The 25,836-nt window shown below is 39.1% G+C and overlaps 1 protein-coding gene across 6 annotated transcripts in view; it reads right to left on the bottom strand.

Annotated features, from left to right (window-relative positions):
* DIP2C (disco interacting protein 2 homolog C) overlaps positions 1 to 25,836 on the bottom strand; it is a 336,675-nt gene that overhangs the window by 115,494 nt on the left and 195,345 nt on the right. For all 6 annotated transcript variants that reach the window (XM_069778160.1, XM_069778161.1, XM_069778163.1 and 3 more), the window contains 5 exons: positions 12,204 to 12,329; positions 11,135 to 11,344; positions 4,638 to 4,769; positions 3,153 to 3,272; positions 2,007 to 2,204 (listed from right to left, as the gene is read on the bottom strand). In XM_069778160.1, the coding sequence (XP_069634261.1) occupies positions 2,007 to 2,204; positions 3,153 to 3,272; positions 4,638 to 4,769; positions 11,135 to 11,344; positions 12,204 to 12,329 (786 nt within the window). The remainder of the gene's footprint in view (positions 1 to 2,006; positions 2,205 to 3,152; positions 3,273 to 4,637; positions 4,770 to 11,134; positions 11,345 to 12,203; positions 12,330 to 25,836) is intronic.

Here is a 25,836-nt window from a genome sequence, read left to right as displayed (position 1 = left end):
CGCACACAAGGAAATGAAACGCCACATTAATACCATGTGGTAGGACTGTGGGTTAAGCTCATCTTTCAGAAGTTTATTACAAGCAGGGCCAGTGGAACTATGCACAGGGATAAAAATTCATGAATAAGAGTGTCTTTACTGAGTTGAAGGCTTAATGCTTATTAATGTTCAACTTTAAAAAATGCCATGCCCACAACTGCTAGAAAATATTACGGACACGAAAGGTGGAATAGTTACAGCAAAGTCATTCATAAAGTCACCAATGAAATGGCAGGTGGCTGTAATATTAATGATATTTCAAAAGCAGTTGTCATTTAAGTAAAGAAAACTGCTGCGGCACAGTGAATGGACATTTCCCATGAAAAAAAAATGTCAGCTTGAAATCTAGCTAGCAGAGAATTCACTAAATCTCCTATGAAATGTTGCAGTTTGTAATTTCTTTTCTCTATAAAAAGAAGGAAAAAAACAGAAAAAGAAAGAACTTATTTTTTCCGACCTCAAGAAACTACTGAAAGGCAACAGCAAAAATCATATCCTAGAGTGCTGCAATATGAAAGTAATGAAAACATGAATTTTAGCCCCATTTTTCTCAGGATTTGGACAATTTAGAAGAGGGGTTTGGAAAGAGTTAGTTTAGGACAGAGAAGCAGGCTAGGTGGCTCTGTGAGCCACGTGGATGAGTTCCTCAGGTTGAATTGCTCAGCCTGCAGCCCTTCAGGCAAAGCAGGACATATGCTCAGACTCTCTGGACAGAGTCCCATGTTCAGAAAAATGGTCTGATTCTCACTAACATCTTAATCTCCTTTCCTGTCCAATTTATTTAGGGCATTCAGTAGATGATATGAATTGCTCTTCTGCAAACATGTAATTGCAAACTTTAAAGTTCTTCTCTAGTTCCAAGTAAATGTCCTTAAGGAAGAAAAACATTGATCGATGGTGAATCATATGTTTGCGCCCTAATTTAACTTCTAAACTCTAAGGTACCTGAAGGGAAAATGTTTCATGCATGACCTTCAGTTGCAAAGGTTCTCTTATGCTTTAAAAGCCTTTAACTATATTTGCAATGCCAAACTTGCAGCAGACATTTTTTTGGCCAGGGACTATCGCTCATTCAGACTCCTGAATGGAAAGGAGCATTCAGCACTGAACAAAACAGACAGACCTCTGTATCACAGCAGGTAAAAACATTCTCTGCACAGAACTCTAGGTCCCTGAGAAGGTAGAAATAAAAAAAGCAAAATCATTTTTTATATCCCTATCAAAAGCATACAGAAATGGTCCAACCTGCTTTCATAAGTTTGACGGTTATTCATAATAATTCCTTTGAACATCTCCCAAATGTCCCCTGAACATCTCAAAATTAGAAGGTATATGGGAGTTATTTGCCAGAGATATCCTTATGTTTATTTTTATTTGGCCTTTCTTGGATGCAATAGATTGTCAGGCAGTACACATTGAACTATATCAACATACCAAAGATCACACTGAAATATATCCTGGCAAATCTATTTCAAGGCAGTACATTTGCTAGCTGCACAGCTACATATCAGGAGGAATAATTCAAATCACACTTACTACAATGTCAGTAGAACATGGAAAAAAATCCTATTTTAACTTCTTCGGGAAGCTGGTGAATTTTGTATACCAGGTTCTGCTTTTGCAGAACAAAGCCTGGGGAATAACGAAGGGCAATGGATTTATATGTTAATCTTCAGGAAAAATCTGCCCTAGGATGTATTTCTATTTAAAAGGTGGTTTTAATTTATAATCTGTGATTCCATGGGTGTTATCTACTCAGCTCTTTTCCTCTTTGTGAAATAAATCATACTAGAATATCTCAGCAATTCATACTCAGACACCAACAGTTTCAGAATTGTCTTACCCTACTCAGAAATGGAACAGATGCATCATTAGAGGGCTTTTTTCACTGTATATTTATGCATTTACTATACACACAGATACTGTATACAATATATAAAAGCACAAGGAGTTTGGAGAGCGCTCACCGTAAGTGAGAATATACAGTGGTTTTCCATTAGTATCCATAGTGGTTAGGCAAGGAGCTTTCGGTGAGATGGTCCCCCATCGCTGCAAAGCTGCTTCCAGAGAAGGCGGCCAATTTGTAACCACACCTAATTGTTCCCCACGCATAGCCAACATCTGAGCTCCTTCTGGCTTTGGCTGGTTTGGATCTGGCTGTTGGACTTATGATTATGAAAAGATATACAGTTACCATGTAAATTCTATACCTTGTGTATACCTGTGTAACCAAGAGAATAAACTACCTTTGCAAAATATCCTGAAAATAATAACATGTTAGAAGGTATTGAGAAGCAACAGAGAAATATAACAGAACAATTAACTTTTAACTTTAACAGAGATGAAGCAACTGAAACATCTCAGGAATGCACGTGCTTATCCTTACACTAGCTCTACAAGCAGGGAAAGAAACTGCTGAGGCAGCATGCATATATTCATCTTCGAAATAATCAACCTTTCTTTATTCCTAAAGAGGGATAGAGAATACTTTTTCCTGGCAAAAATGCAGTAATGAGATGAACTGCAGAACTACTGAAAAAATGTACCTTAACAAGTCATCAGTAACAGACTGATGTAAGTCATGTTCTGTTACAGTGCTTTCTTATAAACTACTATGAAGACTATTTAAATCTCCACATGCTGGCAAATCTTAATTCTCAAAGCACTGGCCTCCTTAAAAAAAATTTCCATTTATTGACTTCATCCTTGTTTCTATCTTACATTTAGTTCATTTTTTTTGATGCTTCTCTGTTACACAAAGGATGTGTAAAACACTTAACATGCTCTCTCACTGACAGTTTTTCTCATATTGGTGTTCAAAAGCTATGGCTGTAACCCACAGCTGAATGTTCTCAAAGCAATGCTTCCCTCCACTCCCTTCTGTCATTTCTTTGCAAGCAGACCCAGGAGCTGAGCAAACAAGAGGGACTTTTGACTCTACAGCACTATGTCCAAGCTCACTACAAACAGATTCCACTGAATACCGATGCTTTTTGGTACTTGCCAGTACAGGGAGGGCTTACTTAGCTTTCTAGAAAGTCAATGTGTGAGACAAACATTTTACAAAGTTTTAATAAGAGATCCCCAAATCTTTTGAAAAACAGTCATTTTACCTTCTAACAATTCCTCAAAGTCATCTACAAAGAACTCTCGTAATGGTGGTCGTTTGGGCCGTTTTAGTGTATTGACCAGCTGCTGAATCTTTGCTGACACTCTGCTGCTCACTGGTACTCCTGCAGGACAGGGATCAATGGAGACATCAGTTGACCGCTATGCTGAACACCACCAGATGTTAAGTGGGGTAAGAAAAAGTCTAGGACTGCAAGGCCACCACAACTATAGTTTCATGCCATACCATGACTTAAGTATTCAACATTAAGACATTAAGATCATTTCAGCAAAAAGGAACAATGATGCCTGGTTTAAATAAAAACAACACAATGTCAGAGTGAGCTTGCAAAATTAGAGGGGAAACAGCAAATAGCCTGAGGGAGAGAAGCACAGTGAAAAAACCCTCCCTACAGCAAATGTCAGTAGCCTTAGAGAACTCTTCTAGATGGCATTGGCAATGGTCAGTGAGAAGACAGGCACTGGCTCTCCCCGTGCTCACTGGTCATACCAACATTGACTCACTAGACCGCAGCTCAGCATGGAGTGTGGGTAACAGGCTCTGCCCCATCGTTTATTCTGGGTTGCTCTTTACATTGCAGTGGACATCTGTCTGGTATCCATCTTAAACATGGTTCACATCTTTGTATTACTTCAGCATGACCCTGTATTCTCTGAACATCCCTATAGGCAATCCCACCAGCCAGCGAGCTCCAAAGGGAGGGTGCTTGCCCATACACCACTTTGAAAAAACACAGTTCTGAATAGGAGCGTGGGGCAAGGGGCACTTTTATAGTATAATCCCATCAATCACCTCCCCCTTCCTTTTCCCTAGTCGAGCGTAAAGCCTCTGCAACGTTCATGTCATCTGTTCCTGGACAAATAGCTTTCTGTCACTGTACTGCAGAAATTTCAACTTCCTACACTTCCATAAGTTTGGTTTCAAAACTTTTATCAAGTGGTTTTTAGAGCTGAAGCTACTAAGTTTAGACGCGATACACTCAGTCGACAATTCCACAACCTGCTGAAATATTGTTTAATAGGTTTTAGAAAAGAGGAGCAGTAAACAAGAAAGGCTTTACAAATAACTGTTTTTCAAAAACAAAACAAAACAAAACAAAACAAACCCTCAGAAAATAGAACTTCAAACATGTCACTTTTCAAGATGTAGCCATCCTAGCATGTCATGTTCCTTGCCATTCAAAAACCAGACTAGCTGTAACCAGGCAGCATGATAAAAGCAGATCTAAAGAGATTCATTGCCTTCTTTTGCCAAACAATTTCTACAGGGAGTCAGCTCTGCTGATTAAGAAATATCTCCCTATGTCTGTTTCATTTACACCAGTTTATTTTAAGACTGTAAAGATGCTGCAACTTTGTACTTGTTTATAAGTGAAAAGTGCCCAGAAGAAACCAAGAGCAGATGCATACAGTAACCACTGAAAAAGTTATGATACTCAGAAAAAAACCAGTTTTGCTTTGTGACATACCATCACCAGTCTCCATAAGTTCAGCATTTCCATACTTTGGTGCCACCCGTGCTGTTGATCCTTGTGGTCTTTCTACTTGTATTGAGTGTTCTGAGGTGTAAGTGGTAACATCTGGAGGGGCAGAATGATTTTCTGTGAAAAGTAAGTTAAAAGGTTTAATCGTGTACCTCCAGTGCTGAAGGGCAGAAAAGCAAAAGAGGAAAGGATACCATTTGATTTTTTTTTCCCAACATCTGAACAGGTGTTAATGCACAAAATGAATGTATGCAACTATAATGCACAGAAAGATTTTAATAAATAAAGTTCCCACTGATTAAAACAGGGGCTGTATATCTGCCAGAAGCTAAAAAAATGATACAGTTAGGTTGTAGGTTCTCCACTGACATTTAATTTTATACTAAGCGAATGAAAGCTTGTGAACAGCCTCAAAAAGAAAAGATGCAGACAAATATACTTCTGACAGATTATTTCATTGTTTTTTCTAAATAAAAGGAATACAGCATATTGTCAATCACTTGCAAGTGCCAATGCATATCCCTTTTATAACCTCTGTATTTTGAATATGCCAATTTTAGTTAAGAAAGAAATTTGTTCGTATATTAGGAAAAAAAATCAATCATAGCAGGGTTGGAATCCAGGGCAAAGAAATAAAATGTAAAGAAACATGAACTTTGCATTCTGCATGGACACTCGCTTGTCTACTATTTTTAGACAGAGCTACTTCAATTCTTCCTCATAACAAAAACTTGCCTTCCAGAAGGCAAACACAATTTTGTCTGACTCATGCCAGCACTGCTAAACAATTCCACACAGCTAATCTTTCTCTTTCATAGCCTGATAACTCAGCATGCCACTACAGTTTGTTTTCCCATGTTTTCAAGTCTGAGTCTGTATTACCTACGTATTTGTACTATTTTTATGTGTTGTCTCATAATTTTTTTCCAGGTTTTTATCAGCATTAGAGTAGATGGAGATAAATACCATGAGCAAGTAACAACTTCTCTCTCGATTGACATATATGATCCCCAGTAGCCTCTGAGATACAAAAGAAGGCAGGTCTTCATTCTACTGCCACTGAATTGAAGAGGAATGCACTCCATTTCACAATAGCGTAAGAGTCTTTAAAAATGCAAAAATTCTGGAAAAACTTAATCTCGTTCCAATACTATTTTCAAGATGTGCTTTTTTTTAAATATTTCCTAGAAGCATTATGGTGCCATGACTCTGCTACAACACCAACTTCTGCAGTAAATTTCACCTCAAATGTAATTATAAAGCATTTTCATGAGTCTTGAACTTTGGATCATTGTAATTCTTGTGCGTTCAATCCCAAATTCATGCACCATCAACACAGATAATTAATTTTTAAGGCTACACGTACAGTAACAGGATGCTATATTAGATGCCTATTTTGCATACTTCTTATATGAAAGTAGCATTTGATGGACAATAATAATGAAAAATTAAGACATGATATTAATGGCTGTAGTTGTTATTTAATGTTTATATTCATGAACATCATAAGGACTCAACCTTATCACCCAACCACAGTATTTGGTTGGGGAAAACACAAGATGGCTTTTATCATGCAACTGAAAAACATCTTGTATCCTACACATGTCCAGTTGAGCCTTTTGATTCTGATCACATCCTTTGTTATAATTTTACTGAAACAAACACCTTATATTGTGCTATAAGTGACCAAATGAAATATAATAGCTTGGACAATGAAGCTTATGCTGGTAATTCATTTGAATAACGTCTTCATTTTAGATGTCTTGTCATTATCAACTACTTTAGACTCAGCACAATTTTTGCCCTTTCTTGCCAAGTGGCAAGAGCTTTTTATAGATCATGATTGAATTACCCAATAACTAAGTCAATTAAAAAATGCTGATGTTTATCTTTTTATCTGTTACTTATAATGCAGTTGTGCTGTGCAACTAGGAGGAGATCATGACTAAGAAAATAATTGTACTTAGTCAGCTATTAGCAACATGAGAAAGTATTTTTAGAGTTATCTATAATTGTTTTCATATTTCCAGTGAAGTATTTCCATCTTTCAGACTTTACAAGGCAAATTGAATTGGAGTTAAAGTATCTCCTTTCAGGTTTTAGCACTGAGCCGAATTATTTTTTTTAATGCATGAGAGAGAAGATAGGTGATCCGAAGCACCACAGAGCAGAGACGTTCTCACTTCAGATCTATACACCCGAAACCAAATACTTCTTTGTAACACATGGTGCCAAGTAGGGTGAAATAACATGAGAAAGAAGCTTCCTGCTCTTTTGTAAAGGGGTTTCCTTTTGAACAGCAGCACTGGCACTTGAAATTACCTAAAAAAACCTCTCTTCCCAAGGTGGCCACCACTGGCTGGCCAGAGAGTGGGGGTTTAGTACTTTGGCTGCCCATCTGTTATTTGCATTTCTATTAAGAAGAACTCTTATCCAGCAGAAGAGGAACATTAAGGTTTGTCTTGCTGTGTTCCTTTATAGTATCTGCTTAACAGATGTCTTATGGCAATATCTACAACTGTAAGTTTCATCCATTAGATTTACAAATCCTTGGTCGGTTCCCTTCTCAGAGTCCAGGTTGGAGAAATGAAAGCCATACAGACAAAAATTTGGTCTGAACGACTTCTAAAGAAAAAGATAATTGTTATGTTATGTGAAATGTACCCTTTTTTGCATAGAACAGTCAATCCAGGCTTAGACTATGGACACAATCTGTATAGAGCTGCTTGGTCTTACATCAGGTAACTTGAAGCACTATTTGAGGTTTAGTTAAGAATAATGATCCTGACACATCTGTTGACTAAAAAGTAGAAACTGTGACAGCTGCATGACTTCAAAGCATTTCCTCCATCAAACATACATATTTGCGTCACCTCCTCTTCTCATCTCTTCCAATATTCTTGCACTAGAAGATCACAGACAGAACAGCTGTTTCCAGTTAAGGCTCTCTTCATTTCTGCCACTAGAGTGATATAATTTACTCCATTTCATGAAAACCAGAAAGAACCAACAATGCAGAGCACATTCATGTAGGGACAGAGTGAGTGCATTGACAGAGCCCCATGTCTGAGAAGAAGCAAAGAGGTGGAGGAATACTTTCCAGTGGGAGTTTGGAAGCACACATAAGCACCACGTATTTGAAAAGTCTCCAGGAACTCAAAAAGCATCCCTGCAATACTATACTTGAAGAAAATGTAGCTTTTTCTTCCAAACAAGCTGGCCCTTCTGGTTGTCAGGGAAGGGAAATCCAGAGTCAGAGTTGTAGCTTTGTTCATCAGCTGGGCTTCTCCCGTACTGATGTCCAGGTGACAGAGAGTATTTTAAAATAGTCTCCTGTATTATAAGTTAATATTCACCCTCAGAACACATAAGAATTTTCAGGTTGTCCGAGAACTATCAGTCATGCCTTATGGCACATGCTTTTATATTTATTTTATTAGAAATCTATGTAGCTTTTAATTTGGATAGAGGCCTTTGATTTTCAAACAGAAACATATTTGAAGATAATAAAAGAAACATTAAATGTACCTACAGGATCAAAATTTTGTAGTGAGAAGTTTAACTCTTTATATAAAAAATTTACAATCATAGGTAAGCACTGTGTGATTTTCATTAGATGAACTTTCTGAGCTTTTGGATGTGCTTTCTTTTCCTGATTTTTATATACATATAGATTAAAAAAATACAATACAGAAAAACGAAAGCTTAAAGACCTTAGAAGTATATACAGTACTGACTCAAAGATGGGTCACAACATTAGTTATTTTTTACAGATTTCACTGGTTTGACCTCTATTCAAGAATTACTCAACACAATTGTGATACCCATGCCAAACTAGAGATTCTCCATGTAGCTTAGTACACACCCCTCAGTGTCTTAAAAGCTGAGAATAAATATTTAAAGGATATCTATCCTAAACTAGAACTTTGGCCATAATAGAGCAGCAGCAGCAGCCAAATTAAATGAGCAGTATAACATTAAAAGCATATAATAGCTTATGCAAATTATCTAAATGATCCACAAAGCTGAACTCTGATTATATTATAGCCAAAGCTTTTTATCAAATCCCTTCTCAGGACTGCATTACAGTACTTAAACTGGAAAAATCTCCCTTTGATTCTGTGATGCACTCTGGAGGCCAAATTCTAGTGGATATCAGAATGGAGGGCTTTTTTTGGTTATCATTAAAGGTCTTTCCCATTGACCCTTAAATTTGTATTTATCAGAACTGGCATCTTCAGAGTATGGCAGTATGTCCTTACATATTTACAGATGATTCCTCTCCTGCAGACTGATCTGTCTCTGGAGAACAACTCCCTGGACCAAAAAAACATCAAGCCATGGGAATACATGTTCTTTGTGATCAAGAACAAATTGTCTCCAGTAGATGAGGAGCTTCAGAGAACAGGATTATTCTTCTCTGTCACCTTCTCTCCTACCAAAGAGGATTATTCATCTCTGTTCTGAAAGAGCAAGGCTATCTGTGGGAATGCTTTAAATCTGTTAGATCTTAGAATAGATTTAAGTGCAAAACCCATCTCCTCAGATTGAAAAGAAAAAAGAGCCATTTAATTTCAAATTCTTACAGAAAGCAGCTCATCCATGAAGAAATACATCTTATAGTCATCTTCTGTGTAGCTTCTTACATTTCCAGTGATTTTAGCAACAACGACTGATGGCAACCTTAAGATCACAGTCTCAATCTGTAAGCAAGTATCACTCCTATTTTGTATCCAAATGACCTTTGCATTACTACATCAAAAATACTGTCCAACTACAGATGCAATTTAAGGTTATCTTATTGTCAGAATGGATAGAAATATGTATACAACCGAGGTAAGCTTAACTGTTTCCTTCAAAGGAGAGATCCTTCCAGTCAACAACAACAAGGCAAAATAAAACAAGTAAAAGAAGTATTACTTTTCCTCTTCTGCAGAATACTGCCATCTTAATTTAGCTCTATAAATGTTGTATTATTTACCACAAACTCAGTGATTATAAAAGAAGACTCACTGTGCCAGATTTAAAATTACTGAAATGTCACATTATAAAGAAGCTATATTTAAAGATACATTAAGACTTGGTGTGTGAGTAATGCAACCTTTCAGAGTTTGGATAAATTTAATTCTCTGTGCTATAATTTCCTCTAGCATTTCAAGATGAAGTCACAGAAAATAACCAAATGCAATGATTAATGTGTTCAGAAGTGTATGTATTTCTAAAACAAGGTTCTAAGCTATTCATTTAGCATGAATTTAAAAATACAATAGAAATTCTTCCCCTGACTGCAATTCAGCAATTCCAGACCATGATGAGAGGATTACTTATCTGAAAATACAGGTGTTACATCGAGCTACACTCAAAACAAAAAAAGGGATACAGACCACTGTTCCAGCACATAAAGTCAGGAACATTTAAGATAAGATAGATACTTTCGTGTATCTCATTACGTATACTTAAAAAGGAATGATCAGTTGAGGAACAGTCACGCAAAACTGCATTTCATATGTGTAGTAGAACAGTAGCAAGGTTGCTTTATCTGTCCCAATATAGATTCCAACAGATTTTCAGTGAGACAACCCAAAATACACAGCCCCAGCAAGAATCATAGAATCATTTAGGTTGGAAAAGACTTTCAAGATCATCGAGTCCAACTATCAACCATGCCCACTAAACCATGTTCTGAATGCACCCAAAGCAGATGCCTCATATGATAAACAGCAGTTACTGGAGAATGAAGGCAAAACAAGCCTTGCTTTCCACATGCCTAATTGAATAGCTGCCTTATTTTAATGAAGACTAATGTCAATGGCACAATATTCAGAAATAATTAATGTCTGCGAAGCTCAGCCCTAATGGAAAGAAAGCTTTGACTTCCTAGGATCTTTCCAAAGGATATAAACAAGCTACTACTAATAACAACAACAACAGACCTCTTCTCCGAAGGTATACAGGAAATTTTCCCCAAGGATTATAATAGCTAGATATCCCAGCCCAAGTATTGTAGATTCAATTAAGGGCGGAAAAAAATATGTTTAAGTGGACTTACTCTTAACAGGATTATCAAAAATCACTCAAACTATGTAATTAAAGTGGTGCAGCACTAGGGGAAACTCCTGTGCAAGCAATCCCTAATGCTGCATGCACTGATTTTCCTTACTGATGGATTCCACAGAGATCTTCTTTAGCATTAAGTAATGGAAGTCATGCAACTGCACATTTTAAGATACTGGGAGCCAACAGCTAGACCCTGCCTGCCACAACATAAGGTTACCCCCAAATCTAAATTGTTACTTTTTTTTTTATTTTCTCACAAAATAAGAACATAGGACTATCCCTCCATATAATACCTGTAAATAGAAAAAAGAAAAGAAGAAAAGCACAGGAGAGACTTTTATAAGACTTCATACAGCAGCATCAGCTCAATGTGAGAGACAAAATTCATGTTAAACTGAACATACTCAAAGTGTCTGTATACTAACCTATATGCGTTTGAGCCATAACATCAGCTAGTCTGTGTGCAGCACCACTGCCTCCACTTTGTGTTGAGGAGGAGGAAGTGGTTGATGTGGTAGAGCCGTGGATCGCTTGACTGATCCAATGTTCCATGTTTATACTCCCCTGACTTGAGGTGGGAGTTCCCTGGGAGTCGCCCTGTACGGAGCCTTCATCTTCTGAACCAGAAGAAGTATCTGGTAATTAAAAACAGCCTGTTAACTTGCAGTGCTTTTGAGTTTTCTTAATAGAAATAAGGCATGTTCATATTAGAAATCTAAAGAAAACTGCCAATAAGAAAAACTCATGAAGGTAGGCAAACAGAATAAGAAAAGTCTGTAATACTGAAAGCCCTGAAATGAAGTCAATTGCTAACTGCGCACCAAGTGAACTTTCCTGCTCTAAGGCCATGGCTTGTGTATTATTGTACAAAAATAAGGGTAATAAAAGAGTCTTTCTTTACAATACAGCTTGAGAATCTTCTGAAGATCTCCAATCATGTATTAAGAGTACAGAATACCCAAAATACTTTCCCAAGCTCACTCCACAAAGTCTGTGAAAAACTTTTCCAATTGTAGAAAGAGCCCCCCCTTCAGTGAGAGATGGAGTCCCAGCTGGATCCAGCGAGTATGAGAATGCATGAGATGTAGGGTATTTTCACAGTCTAGTAGGTAAAAGAGCAGATACATTTGAAAACGGATGGCATGACTAATTGTAAAGACAATGTTCCATTACAGTGTTAGGGAATAAACTAGAAACTTGAAAGGAACTTTGAGTCACAGAAAATATGACAAGCTGGCCATAGTTAGGTCCTCATTAAACCAAAAGGACCAATGCAAGTTGAGGTACCACCAAGGGCAAAGCAATCATGCGAACTGCCCCAGTTGACTTTCCAACCATTCAGTTCACCTTCTCCTCTTCAAACATATCTCAATGTTTTCTGCCCAGCGTGCTTCAAATGACATTTCCGTTACTATCTATGCAGGCAGATTATTAGTTCCTAGCAGCACAAAGAACCATTTTTAAAATTCTTATAAAATACACAGAGATGCTCACCTGGAGGTGTGTAGGCATCCATTGATGTTTGGACCACCAATGAACGTCGTTTGGAGGGCATGGGGACAGCCATTTTCCTTTCTTTATGTTTAGCAAGGGCTGCCTGGACTGCTTCTGTGTGGACATCTGGAAGGAAAGAGAGATTTCAAGCTAGTGTTTCAGACAGAAACGAGCTGTTTGTTTGTGCATTCAGTGCACCTGCGCGCAGGTTCGTTTGTATGCCAGCGAGGCTGACAACGCATATCGAATGATGAAAGGCAAGGAATTCACAGGATCTCAGAGGGACTGCGTAAGTTCTCCTCACTGTAGAAAAAGCAGCTATAGTGAAGTGCCATACCAACAAACAAGCTCTTTGAGCTGTATGATATTCCCAGAACAGTGTTGCAGTATTTGAAGAGTAGGAACTCCGCTTCCCCAGAGCAGACCTCTGTTTCATCAAGAGCTATTACTTCAGCAACCATTACTATATTCAATGAAAGCATGGTGTATTAACATTGCCTGTTTTTTAAATGAATGAGGTTTCCAATTTACACAAAAGTCACACAGACTAAGCGAACAGGAACGTTTATTTGAAAGGTAAGAGGTATGCAAAATGTCATAACAAAAATGGCAGCAGGTCCCCCATTCCCAAATCCTTCTCCTGCTTCCTTCACTTGGCTTTATTCACAGAAAAGTAAGTATTACGTAGGGTTGGCCTGAGGTGGAATGAGAAGAAAAAGGAGAAGGCCTTGTACTTTTTCTGAGTGCAGGCCTTGTGCTTTGCAGGCTTGTGCTACACACAGCTCACACCAGCCCATTCCAAAGCATCCAACAGATCCCTTCTCCATGGGGACATCCCTAGTAAAGAGCTTCTCTATCTTTCATATGTCTATATAGCTGTCTGCCTTCCCAAGTCTGAAAAAGGCCATTTATCATGTCTAAAAGACACTAACAACATGTTTTGATTAATTACTCTGTTTCTGCAAATCTTTTAATAACTACCATAACTGTACATTGAAATAAGTCTGCCTTTAGTTTACTGCCTTGCACTGTTTGTCTGCATATTTCTATGGTTTCGGGACAAGTTGTACACGAGGAGACAGTATGCAAAACACACGGCAGCCAACAAAAGTCACTTATGGTTAAAGAAGCTGTCACACACTGACCACCTGGCACACAACTGGAAGCACATTAGATGTTGCCTTTTAACCAGTTGTCCTTAGTCAGCTGTAGAAAACGCAGCAAGTTGTGTGCACTATTTAGCTGTTCCCATTTGTGAAGTAGGAGAATAGTGAAGCAGGTTTAATCCAGAGTGATCCCACTTCTGCTGCTGCTGAATCTGTTTGAAGACCACCCTTGTAGGGTGGTTTGCAGCGCACAGCCTGTTTCCTACTCCTGTGTCGATGTGGTGGCAGCTCTGAACAGGCAATGTTCCCCAAGAAAAGCCACAGGAAAGGCAAGAGTATATATAACTTTATTTGAAGAGCTGCTGGTTGGATCACATCAGTGTAAGTAACTTGTTTTAAGTAATAACTGGGAAGGATGACTAGAAGCGTTAGATGATACACTTTGCTGATAAGCCACTATGTCTCATTTTTAATAATAGTGTTCCCTATCTTCTTGCCAAGGTTTAAGCACCTCTCAGTGGAAAGACTGCAGGGAAGAGTAAGTCTAAGAAAAAGAATGTTATCAGCTGCTTCTGTGAGTTGTTTTTTGCTTTTGTTTTAAATCACGAAGAGGACGAGCATGTCAGCGAAAGCAAAGCAAGAAAAGCAAAGAGCAAAGCTGGAAAAGCATACTCAAAAGATAAAAAAGCCATGAGGCTCCAAAACTGAGGAAGATTGCAATGCTAACATCAAACCAGAAAACAATTTCTCTCCTGTCAAGTCATTATTTTAAAGTAGAAGGTTTAAGGTCTTTCTTATAATTAAAACCTGATGAAAAGTTTATGTGAAAAGTATCAGGCTAAGAAAATAAACAATGGAAGTTTTTACCTAACAGCATGTCCCCAAGATAAATTCCTACCTGCTCACTCCACACCAATGCCAATAACATATACAGGACTGAACATGCTCACTAATAATTTGTGTTTCTTATCCAACAAACAGGGAACATTCTTGGTGTTCTTTCAAAGGCCAGCAATTAGATATCAAGCAGTAAAAAATGAGCTTTCCCTTTAGAAAAAAAACCCCAATCTCTACAGAAATTTTTGGAAGAGAACAAATTTTGCTGATCAAGACAGGAAGAATTAATTGTCTATTGTTGTATTTAGGATTGGTTTTTACTGTACTATTAGGAGGGAGATGAGGTGTAACTCAAATTCTTCAAAAGTTTTTTAAAGGAGGAGAGCTGACAGAAAATCATTATTAAAATGCTTAGTGACAGCTGGACACTGAATCATAACTTGCGAATTCTTTGATTTCTTTTTTGATGCTTTTTTGATGTAAGAAGGTAAACTCATCAGCTTAATTAAAAAAAAACACTCTGCAGGGTTTTGATTTTCAAATGAGTCCACGGGAGTCCAGAAATTGAATTCTTTTCTTAATAAAGCACATGCCTGATATGTTTATTTGTAATGAGTTACTGTGGAATAAACCAAACTACAGATTACTAAAAAAAACCCCAACTCCAAAAGCACACAGGAAAGCAGAAACAATGGAAAAGATAAGAAACTCTCAATAAACAAGCAGGAAGCTGACTGGGGAGAAGGAACATGCACACCTGCTCCCAGCCAAGCCTGCAAGGTCAGCTATTCTGAAGGCATTACTCAGAATATAGAGGCTACCAAGAAAAACAGGACACTTGCCTAGAAAAAGCTGAGGACAGACAGTCCAGAGATGGTCCAGGGACTATCAGCAAGAGCTTACAGGCTTTTAGCGGGAGAGGAAGAAAAGGCAGCAGAAACAGTCAAGCTTGGGTGATAAATCTTTTCACAACGTTCTCTCCCAGGAATAAAATCTTGGCTAAACGAAGTGTCCCTAAGCATATAAAAAAAGACTAAGGATTAGGTAAAGAATGAATAACAGCCTATATAGTTTGTATGGTCTTTTTGAATGAAAGCCTATTGATGAGTTCTGAAGATGCTCTTCAACCTATTTTGACAGCCTTGTACAGAGTTGGACTTGTTAAGCTAATGAACAGCATTCAAGCCATTCATACCTAGAGACTAAGTCCCAAAGTACTGAGAAATCAGAAAGGTGAGGGAAAGCCAGACTGATACTTAAGAATTACACTTAAGAACAACTCATGGGTTATAGCCCCCATCCTGTAACCACAGCAAGAGAGAAACAGTAAGTAGGTTTGTTCCCCCTAAGTATCAGCTTAAGTATGCACTTTCCATACACATGCTTTGCTTTTTTCTAGGTTCTAGTTTTGCTTTTGTGATCTACAAGCCAAGTCTGCTGATGTGTCACAACGAATGTTGACCAAAATATAACTAATCATCTCTTTTCATAGTTTCATGAAGCATGGATTTAAACCTAAACTGAAACGTACATTCCTCACCAAGGGGTGACCCTGCTGATTTGCTTCTTATCAATTTGAGCAACAGTGTGGTAGCTCTTTACCTTGGTGAAAGATGGGCTATGGTGTCCGTCATATTGTATGTGACCCATTCTCTCCCACTGCTTGCCCACAATCTGTCCCTAGCAGCTACTAGAAAACTACAGGGAGACTTGTAATAGGAATTCATATGATAGTTATTGGAAACTCCTTGTTCACTGAAGGAAGGAAACCACATTTGTGATACACACTGGGACATAGTATGATGAGGGTAAGAAGACATATCCAAGTTCCCTCAGGACAGGAAACTGCTTATCCCCCCCAAATCCCATCAACACAAAGCAGTTTGTGTTCTCCACGTATCATACAGAGCATCAGCAGAGAACATCACATTAGAATTTCAAACTGTCTCTGTCAGGGTGATGCCTCTTGTACTGCAGGTCTGATAAAAGTGTCTGAACTGTCTTCTCAATCTACTCTGGCACACTCAGGCTAACTGAATTCATCACATTGTGACTGAGCATTGCTTTAAAACACAGATTTCTTGTTAAATTTTCCTGAAAAAAATTGTTCCAAGTATGAAGATTTTGTCCAGAAATGCCACACAGTTAGGAGCTTTCATTAAAAAAAAAATTTAAAAAATCAACAAAACCCCCACCTCTCCTCTCTTTCCTTATAGTGTGGCATGCTACAATTTCTCACCTACTATAAACTTCTGATAGAGTTTCAATGCAGATATACCTTGATGTAGTTGCACTCAAGCCTTCTGAAAAAGTCCCGGGTCTAAGTGGAAAGAAAATGCTTTTAGGCAAAATATTCTTTCATGTAGAAGTCTGTGACATTCTAACTATACTGTTACAGCTGATAAAATGACTCCAGGTCCTGACCGTTCAAAGCACTCCTATAGGTAGCAAAACCTTTATACTCTTCCCACCTGGCTTTGCTACAAGGAAGTCTCAATGGAAAATCTAGAGCACAGAGTAAAATATCACCAACTCTATCTACAGTAGTAGGAACCAATGCGCAGCTCCTTATCTGCTATTGTCCTCCGCTGTTCTAGGTTGGCCAACCATATGTTGAATCCAATTTGTGAGTTTGTACTCAAGGTATCAATAAATGGGTAAGAGTAAAGCAACACGCTTGGGAAAGTTACTTGCTTAACTTGTGCTTTGCAATCAACCTGGTGTTCAGTATTCAATCTGACACATATTTCTTATAGGCTGCCTGATAATACTTATCAAACTTCAGACAAAACAGCTCTGTCCCCAGTCTCTTCTCTGTTGCATTCAAGAATTTTTATTTGTTTATTCTCTCCCTTTACTTTCTATGACAAGATAGAGAGGGCAAGCATACTTCTGGGAGCAAAGTCAGTAAGTGAAATACAAAGGAAGTAGAACTGTAAAAACAAGCACGTGGTAGAGAGAAAGTTTCCCTTCAAAGAGCTAACTATCTATTAAACAAGAGATGAGGCCTCAAAACAAAGGGCAGAGAAATTAAAACTGGCATAGAGAATGAGGGTTCATAAGCTCAGACTCCCGGAGTGATGGATCACCCATGGCTTTGGCCACTGCTCTCTGTAATCAGAAACTCTTATCTATTGCAAATAGAGGTAAACTCCTCATTCCATCAGTAGGACAAATTGCCCAGCTTTCCCAGGAGGTGCTCTGCTTAGCGTAGTCACTCTTTTCATCTGGTTTATCCTGCAACTTGGCACAATATTGTGCTCCTTGTTCAACTGAAAAGGCTTAGGAGAAAAACCAACCCACTAACATACATTATTACACAGCACCAGCTTGATATGGACACAGTGTTCTCCATGGTCTTCCCCAGCTTCATCTCTTAGTGTGATCTAACGGCTGCATGTTCAACACACCAGTGCATTTGACTGCCCCTGGAGAAGGGAGCAAGCCCACCTCTGATTCTGTGGAGCAAAGTGGCATCATACCTGCACTGACACGCTGCTCCGATGGGACCCCACTGGCATAACAAACCAGCAGAAGACTCGAGAGTCGGTGGTTGGCACAGAGCCATGCCAGAGGGAGAAGCCTGTGCTCAGAGACTGTTCATTTTAAACACATGTTGACATGGGACAGAGCAACCTATTCTCAACACGGAGAACTGCATGAAAGATGATGTTAGGGACGTAACTGTATCAACTGCGTTGCAACACAACAGCAGTGTTCAAAGGTTAAATAACGATGCCCTGAAATGCAGAAGCAAACACTGTTAATTACAGATTGCTCATACTGTTTACCCCTTTTTCACAGCGTTCTTTAACCATTTATTCCCTACATTTTTGATGACATGGAATGTAATTTTTGTTGAGAGGTGATAAGGCAATTTTTTTTTTAGTCAGTAGCTGGGTTGGCACACAGACAGAGAGCCTGGCCAGGAGTCTTAGTCTGGTTTGTATTGGCTCTGGGATAGGAAAAGCCTCTTCTGAACGTTTACTAAAGTCTTTTCTGTAGAACATACTTTCTCTCCTCCTTGCACAAATGTGTGTGTATTTACAAAAAGTGGCGAGTTTCCTGGGAAGGCAGTATGTGTGATCCTTGTAGGCTCAGATGAGCGCCACAAGCAATCAGCTTTCCTTTCCTGAAGCAAGAAAGCAATTGTTGTGTGATGAACAAGGCCAGCCATTTCCTGGTCCACATCGGGAGCCATGCTGCAGTATCTCATGTTTCTCTACAGCTGCTAGAAGAGCACTCTTCTGAAGTGTGCATCCTCATTTGGCATGGAGCATAATCCTGACTCGTCCTTCCCCTTACACCCCACAAACAGGGATGCCCCATTCCTTACGTGGGCCAGATACAGTGTCCTTGAAAGCTCTGAACTGTAACTGAGACATCTGAAATATGCTACATATTCCTAGTCCTCCCACAGACTTTTGCAGCTTTTAGCAGGAGAATGAGTTTGCTCTTTTTTGTTCAGCTCTTTTTCAAAAAACAAAAACCTATTCAACAAATTACAGTTGCATTCTTCCTCAACGTGGAGGGGTTGTTAAAATTTTTTTCCTATATGAGTTTAACATGCCTCAGCGGCTTCCCTTATTCAGTATTAGCTGCATTTGCTCCATAGGCATGTCGAACATTCAACATACTGTAAGGAAAGTGATACCTCCTCATGGATCAGAGATCTGGGTGTTAGTTCTACAGAGATCACAAAAAAGGGCACTTCTCCCATGGTAAGCATCATTACATTAAAAATTTCTACATTATGAAACTGTTCTTTGCACTCCCTGCATAAAATGCCTCAGCATACAAAAGAAAAACAGCATCTTCTTTTGTACTTAAATCAGGTCTTGCAGTTGTATGTCAAGTGGTTCTCTTGCATCTAATTTATCACGCAGCCCTGTTTCTTTTTAAGAAATAAGACTTGCTGTAGATAGGAATCATGCACTGCTAGAATCAAGATAGCAGAAATCTGCTTCTATCTATGTTTCAGAAAAAATGTATTACTTCTGTTGTTTTTGCTCAAGTTTTCCGTTTCCCAGTAATTATAAAGCCTTGATAACCAATCACCAGCTGTCTAAGAAACACAAATACGGAGAAACAAGCTGTTGCCTAATTTTTGCTGTACAGATGCTGAATTACCTAACAGATCTTCTGCAGCCTGGTTTTCCAGTTTCGAAGTAATGGTACTTCCACCCCTCCCCTCAAGGGACTTTACCCCTGAAAGAAAAAAACTGCTGGGAGACATACCTAAATGTGATCCGAATTCATCCCTTTCATCTGTTTGTTCTTTTTGCCTCATGTAATTCCTCTCCCCTGACCTATTTTTGTCTTTTTTTTGATTTAGCCTTTGGAAACAATCTTTCTTCCTTTGCTTTAGTAGCCAACTCCCGGTAACATGATGATACAACCAGGCCCAAGGACTCTGAGAAGGTTTAGCATCCTTGTTTTTTGTGGGGTAGTCAACAAACACAACTGACTTGCTTGCAGAATGGTAGATTATTAAGATCAAGAAGGCTGATACTCTGCACTAATGAGTTTAGAATACCAAAGGATTTTTAATAAGAGGTTATTTGTGTACATATAATACATATTTATGTCTTATTTATATTGCAGTAAAGGATCAGCCCTGAAGTCAGACATTTAACAAATAAATAAAACCACAAGTAAGTCTGTCTCAGGGAAGCCAGTATCCAGGTGACATCAAGGAAAACAGCTGGAAGAACAGGCAGAGAGAGGCAGGAGGCAACAGGAGCAAGGGCAGTTATTGCTGCATCAACACATAGTGCAACGGAAGAATCCTAACAGCTTCTGAGTTATTACTGGGAGGCAACTGATACTATGATAGGAAAACAGGCTCCCCGACCCCACCGGTACTATCGAAGGTGAATTTTGACTGAAAATTGTAGATAAGGCAATGCTAAGTATAGCAATAGTATGTGCTGTAATTATACAGAGGAAAGGTTGGCAATTGCTGCCTTACAGGAAACTAGTAGTTGAAAGCATGAAAGTCTCTTATGAGTTTAATCAGACCTTTGTTGTAGCTACCATGGAAACGAAGGATATACTGAGAATTCATTTCCTAATACGTGGCCTGTAAATACTCTGAGTAGAGATAATTTGGTAGCTACATCTACTGGAAATGCAATCAGGACATACTAAATAGGGTGAGACATGGTAAATGTGGTATCATCAGAACAGATTACAGTTCGGCTTTGTCTTTTGATTGTCCTGGGCTGACAGCACTGACTTATTTTCAGGCAGATACAGGGCAAGTGATTTCATAGAAATTGCTGTGTTCATCCAACACAGATCAGTCCTTGCAAAATCATCTCACCCCTGGGAACGTGAAAGTAAATGAGTCCCTGTAACAACGGATCTTTGCGGTGGGTGATGCTATAATGAAGCAGTCTCAAAATACTTTCACAATCTCTCTGGGTATTAAGGTAGGAAAGCACATAGCCTGAACAGTGTGACACCTAATTTCTCTCCAGCTGCAAGCAGGTGTGCTATTAATTCTGAAATATGGCAACAAACACAGTGAATACCCGACTGAATGCAAGAACATCTGCTCTAAGACGACACTCTTTTATACGAGGGCTGTGGAGGTTACTAACAGAAATAAACTGTTGCTTACATTTCAAAAAACAAGTGTGTAAGTTTCAGACTTTGGGATGTTTAAACCATATATGGGCCTCTGGTTTTGCTGGGAACTGCGGATACACGGATATGCAGGGGAAAGTTCTGCTGACTTTTCATGAAGTCGGGGCCAAATTTTGTTGACCTGCACGATTTTGACAACGAGAAGTCAGCGTTTTAGAAAACATCTGCAATCCCATGAATGTGCCACTGGAAAAGACCTGGGTTTTCTAGGTTGTTGCAGCCAACAAACTCCACCGGTGCAGAAAACTTCATGCCACGCACTCTGTGAAGGGCTGTGCCGTGCCATTATTCAGCCGCTGCTAAGTACCTCCCGGGCATCTTCTGTCCTCCTGCTGCACACATGAAGAAGCCAGAAATGTGGTACGCTCTCATGCACTCAGAAACCTTAACTCTAAAGAAGAAAAGCATGGCTGTCATCTCCCACTTTGGATGGCAGTGGTGATAATCCATAATTCTGGGTGGAAGGAAGGTAAAAGCTGAATGCGCAGATGGGAAAGCTGTATGGGCAGGCTGTGAAGCACAGAGGTTATGTGATGGACACCAAAGCAGAAGACTGAATTCTTTACGACTTTACTGCTAGTTTTGCTGAAAGGCGTGGTTCTTGGTTTACTTTGGATTCTTCAGGTATTATAAAAAAGCTGATTTTAAAATAGTTTTCTCTAATCTCTGAGATTTAAAACTATATTAACTCTACTTATAAATGAAATAAAAAAAAAATGCAGGCCTGCCACTAATAATTTCCATCCCTCCATTTATTTATTATCTCATTTGTAATGCAATCTGGAAGTCAGCTTCACATAGTGACTTCATCTCAGGCCCCCTTATTATGTGATCTGAAGTAAATCAACTTTCTATTTGTTTCTCTCTGGAGATCCTTGAGTAATTTTCCTCAGGAGTTCTGCAATTATCCTTACAAATTTTTCTGCTGGGTCAAAAGCAAGGATGTGGTCATATAAATGACATATTTGCAAAAGTTTTTCTTCAACCTCTTTTCTGCTCTGATTGAGTTTGAGCTTGAAATTAACTTTGTAAGTAAGCTAAATCAAATAGGAGATTAATTAATTTCTGAACAAGTGTGTCTACAGCCAGGTTAATTAATTCAGATTAACTCTTTCAAGCAACCCTTGCTCACCTGAAGGGTTAACAAATTCTTTGTTTTATGATGAGCCACCTTAATACTTATATGCAGGCCCGTCTTGATACATAGCACATTCATCATATTTTTGTTTCTCCTTATTCTTTGGAGAAACGCTAAATGATAAGGCTTCAACAAAATGATTCCTCAAATCTTCCCATTGCATCCTTTCCTCTACCATGCGCTACAACTCCTATATTCTCATAGTGTAATTCGGTTTTGTCAGTTTTGGCAAGATTGCAGAACGAGATCTTGAATGTCTTTTAAAAAATGCAAAATATAAACTACCCATGTATTTTAAAATCACCATGAGGTAAGCTGTAAACATACAAAATGTCAGCAACCTTTGCTACAGTTCATACACACACTTACCTCATGGTAAATGAGAACAAATACATGGTAAGGCACATATTGAAGATCCTACAGAAGAGCGGCTCAGCTACCTGGGGTCTGGTGCCAACTTCTCCTCTAGGATTTGGGTCTACAGGGAACGTTCTTTCATTGCTAGCTCCCTTATTTCAAATGCCCCTCAAACCTAGCCTGGGATGATTTGTTTTGAAGTTTAATGATTTCACAGTCATTATAAGCTGTTCAGCCTTTTTCCTATTGAACCACAGTGTGGGAAAGGTGGCTCAGGAATTTGAGCTGGGAGAGTTGTAGTTAGGATGCATTTGTTTTGGCAGCATCTCCAAAAATCTCCTATATTAAGATGTCTTTTAAAAGAAGTGCTGAGTGTGCTTGGAAAAAGAGCTGTTCTCTGCAGCGGTAGGATCTCTGGGGCAGGGGTTGGCAGCCCTCCAAGAATGGTGTACCAGACCGATTTTTTCTTTCTCATCTTCTGAAGTTAAATGTATGGGAAAAAAATCAGCAAGAGTGAGTGGGCGAAAGGAGGTACTCCCTCCTGAGAGTCTGGGTACCACAACCACCTTACCAGCAGTACCCTTCCTCCATGCTACCAGCTGAGAGATGCTGAATCCACATAACGGTATTTCTCAAAATACTCCATTTCCCAGCTTCACTGCTGTGCCTTTTGAAATCTGTCCATATAGTTCATGTAGCACATGTGCTCTCATTTGCTGGTCTTTCCTCTAGGACACCACGAACCCTTAGACATAGAGGCAGTGCAATTTCACTTACGCTGCAACTTCCCACATCATTTCTGACATCTGGAAAACACAGTTTTTAGAGCTCACTGGTCTCATTTTTCTTATGCATTACACTTGCTCCAGGCAGTGCAGAACACTGGTCATCTTCAAGGCCTCTTAGAGACCTCATGAGAAACAAGGGACTTAATAAACTTGGCCCAACCCATCTGTCATATCCTCATCTCATCAGAGGAGAATTCTACAGCAGAAATCATACAGCCAAGAGCTGCTATCTCATTCCCAGCATATGCATTTGAACATATTGCACTGCATTTCCTATCACTTAATGTTGTTTTTTTAGTTTTTAATTTTTATTGGTGCATACTTTTCCTGTATTTACATCATCCCTTTGGGGTTTTTTTACTGACAGGTGTGGAAACAGTAAAAGCCAGGTCCTGGCGGATGAGAAGGTGCTCTGGCTTTCAGCATTGGGATGGAGAACTGAAGCTTTTTGTTTTGGCATACTCTAAAGGCCACAGGGGTGTCCCTTTGGAAAAATGAAGTTAGTAAGGACCTGATGTTTCATTTCTCCATGTGTTGAACACCCAGCTGAGGGAGGATAACTCGTTCTCTGGAGAGTAGTTAAAATAGGTGCTGAGAAGTCTCTGACAGAGAGCTGCTCTCTGAACCCCGCAGGCTGCGACTGGCTGAGAAACACCGATCTGGGGGATATTTATCGTGATCAAGAAACCCAATTTCTGATGCCGGCGATCTGCCCAGTTTACCCATGGGGTATTTCATTCGGAGCTGCCACAGCAGCAGATGCTGCTGTACTGCGCTGCAGCCTTTACGTGGCAGTAGAGCCCAGCTCTGCGTCAGGCCACCAGAAGGACAGCCACAGGCAAGGGGCCAAACTCTACGAGCAGTTTTATCACTTCGGGGCTACTCTGTGGCGAGGTTACAGATCACTATTGTAGAGCACCAAATAAGTAAGGCCGTTCTTCCAAAAGCAAGACAGCCTATATGATGGGTTTTTTTAAATAATGGTGGCAGAAGCTTCAGGTCCTTCTACAAGGGATTTCAATGTTAGCAGGAGCAGAATGCAGCTGATGCTAACCAGGGAGCAACAGGTCCCTAGTGACTGTATGGAAGACATGTAGGGCCAGCATCCTCTGAAAATCTCAGTATTCGACACAGCTAGTTCATTTAGACAGCATGATAAGACTGTGAAAGCTAAGCCATTCAAGTTACATACTTGTTTACTCTACCACGTAATTCCTATCTCCTTATCTCAACACACCATACCAAATCCATGGATTTGCAGCTTCCAAAGTACCCGAGAAACCTAGCTTCTGGACTGCACTAAGGAAAGAAAACCGTACGTCCAACTGCAGCTACATGTACATGACCGTTACTAACTTTGTACTCGAGTCTGTGCCTGATTTTGCAGTCACGTCACTTGAGCCAGATCAAGCCAGATGCTGACATCTATTCTGCATGCAGAGGCAGAAGTGAAGTGCAAGCCAGTTTTCCTTTGATGGGGTTTTCTTGCCTGAAAAGCTACTGGCCAGAAAAGCCTCTTGGCAGAAGTTACTGATCCGGCCTACAGCAACATTTGGCTTCAGTGTCATCTTGAGCCCCCAGATAATATTATAGTACAGGCACTGGCTAAGGAACAGCAGCTGCTAAGAGAAAAACATTGCCGTGATCTACATTTGGCAAACCTTTCCAAATACTGTTTCTAAGTGAGTAAATACTACAAGAATTTTTATATTCAGTAGTAAACAAATCAAAAATGCTTTTGAGTTAGTATTACCTAAACTAGCTGCCACATTTGTATAATATAGCTTAACCCTGCAGTCACTCAGTTACTACACTTATAGCATTATCTATTTCTTTAGACATCTGAAAAATGATCAAAGAAGCTGACATTTCAAAACATAATGATTTCAGGATCCCCTCCTGTATAAAAAGAAGCAGCCAGGAAATTTTAAACCTTTCTGGTTCTAAAGAATTAGACTAAATTCCCAATGTAGGCTGAATTCTAAAATCAAATTATCTTAAAACACAAAATGTACCAGGAACATTTAGGGAAAAAACTAGCTTCCATAAACTCAGAGTCAATTTCATTTAGAATATAAAAATCACAGAAACCAGGTTTTCAAAATTATAGTGCTGAAAAATTCTGTTACAACATTAATGAAATAATAATAATAAAAAAAAAAGACTGAAGTGAGAAAATAGGTAGGGATTTAAAATGTCACAGTCTGACATTTTCCATAATAAAAAAGTGTAAGCTGAAGGTGATATTAGTGGCAGCAATGATTTTGAGCCTCCAAAGAGAGTTCATTAAACAATCTTCACTGACATCTAAATTTATGTAAAAAGCAAAGGCATGGAAGGAGAGTTGGATGACTTTCAGGATGTTAGACTTCCAATTAGGAAAACCTTACCAAGAAGAGACAGGAAAGAACTTTGATCAGAGTTGGAATAGAGGACTTGTTTGCAGATGTTAATTGAAATAAATTGTGCAAAAAAGCTAAGGAAGGGAAATGTTTTCCTAGAAGTGAATTACTTACTGGTTAAAGACTGCACATTCATTTTGTTTTGGGCCTTTTCCAAGAAGATGTGCCAAATATGATAACAAGCACTGAAACTGGGTAACAGCTAGGATCTAATAATCACAATATGATCAGAGCAGAGATACTGAAGTATTAAGCACAGAAAAACAACAAGCAAAACAAAGGCTTCTACCTGAAGCAAATCTGAATCTGAAGACAAGAAAACCAGAAAGAAATCTGACTTGCAAGTTTGTAACC

This window comes from Haliaeetus albicilla, chromosome 2 (genome assembly GCF_947461875.1).
Source record: "Haliaeetus albicilla chromosome 2, bHalAlb1.1, whole genome shotgun sequence".
Classification (NCBI taxonomy): Eukaryota; Metazoa; Chordata; class Aves; order Accipitriformes; family Accipitridae; genus Haliaeetus; species Haliaeetus albicilla.
Note: the sequence above shows the minus strand (reverse complement) of the source record. Positions and strands in the feature narration are given on the sequence as shown.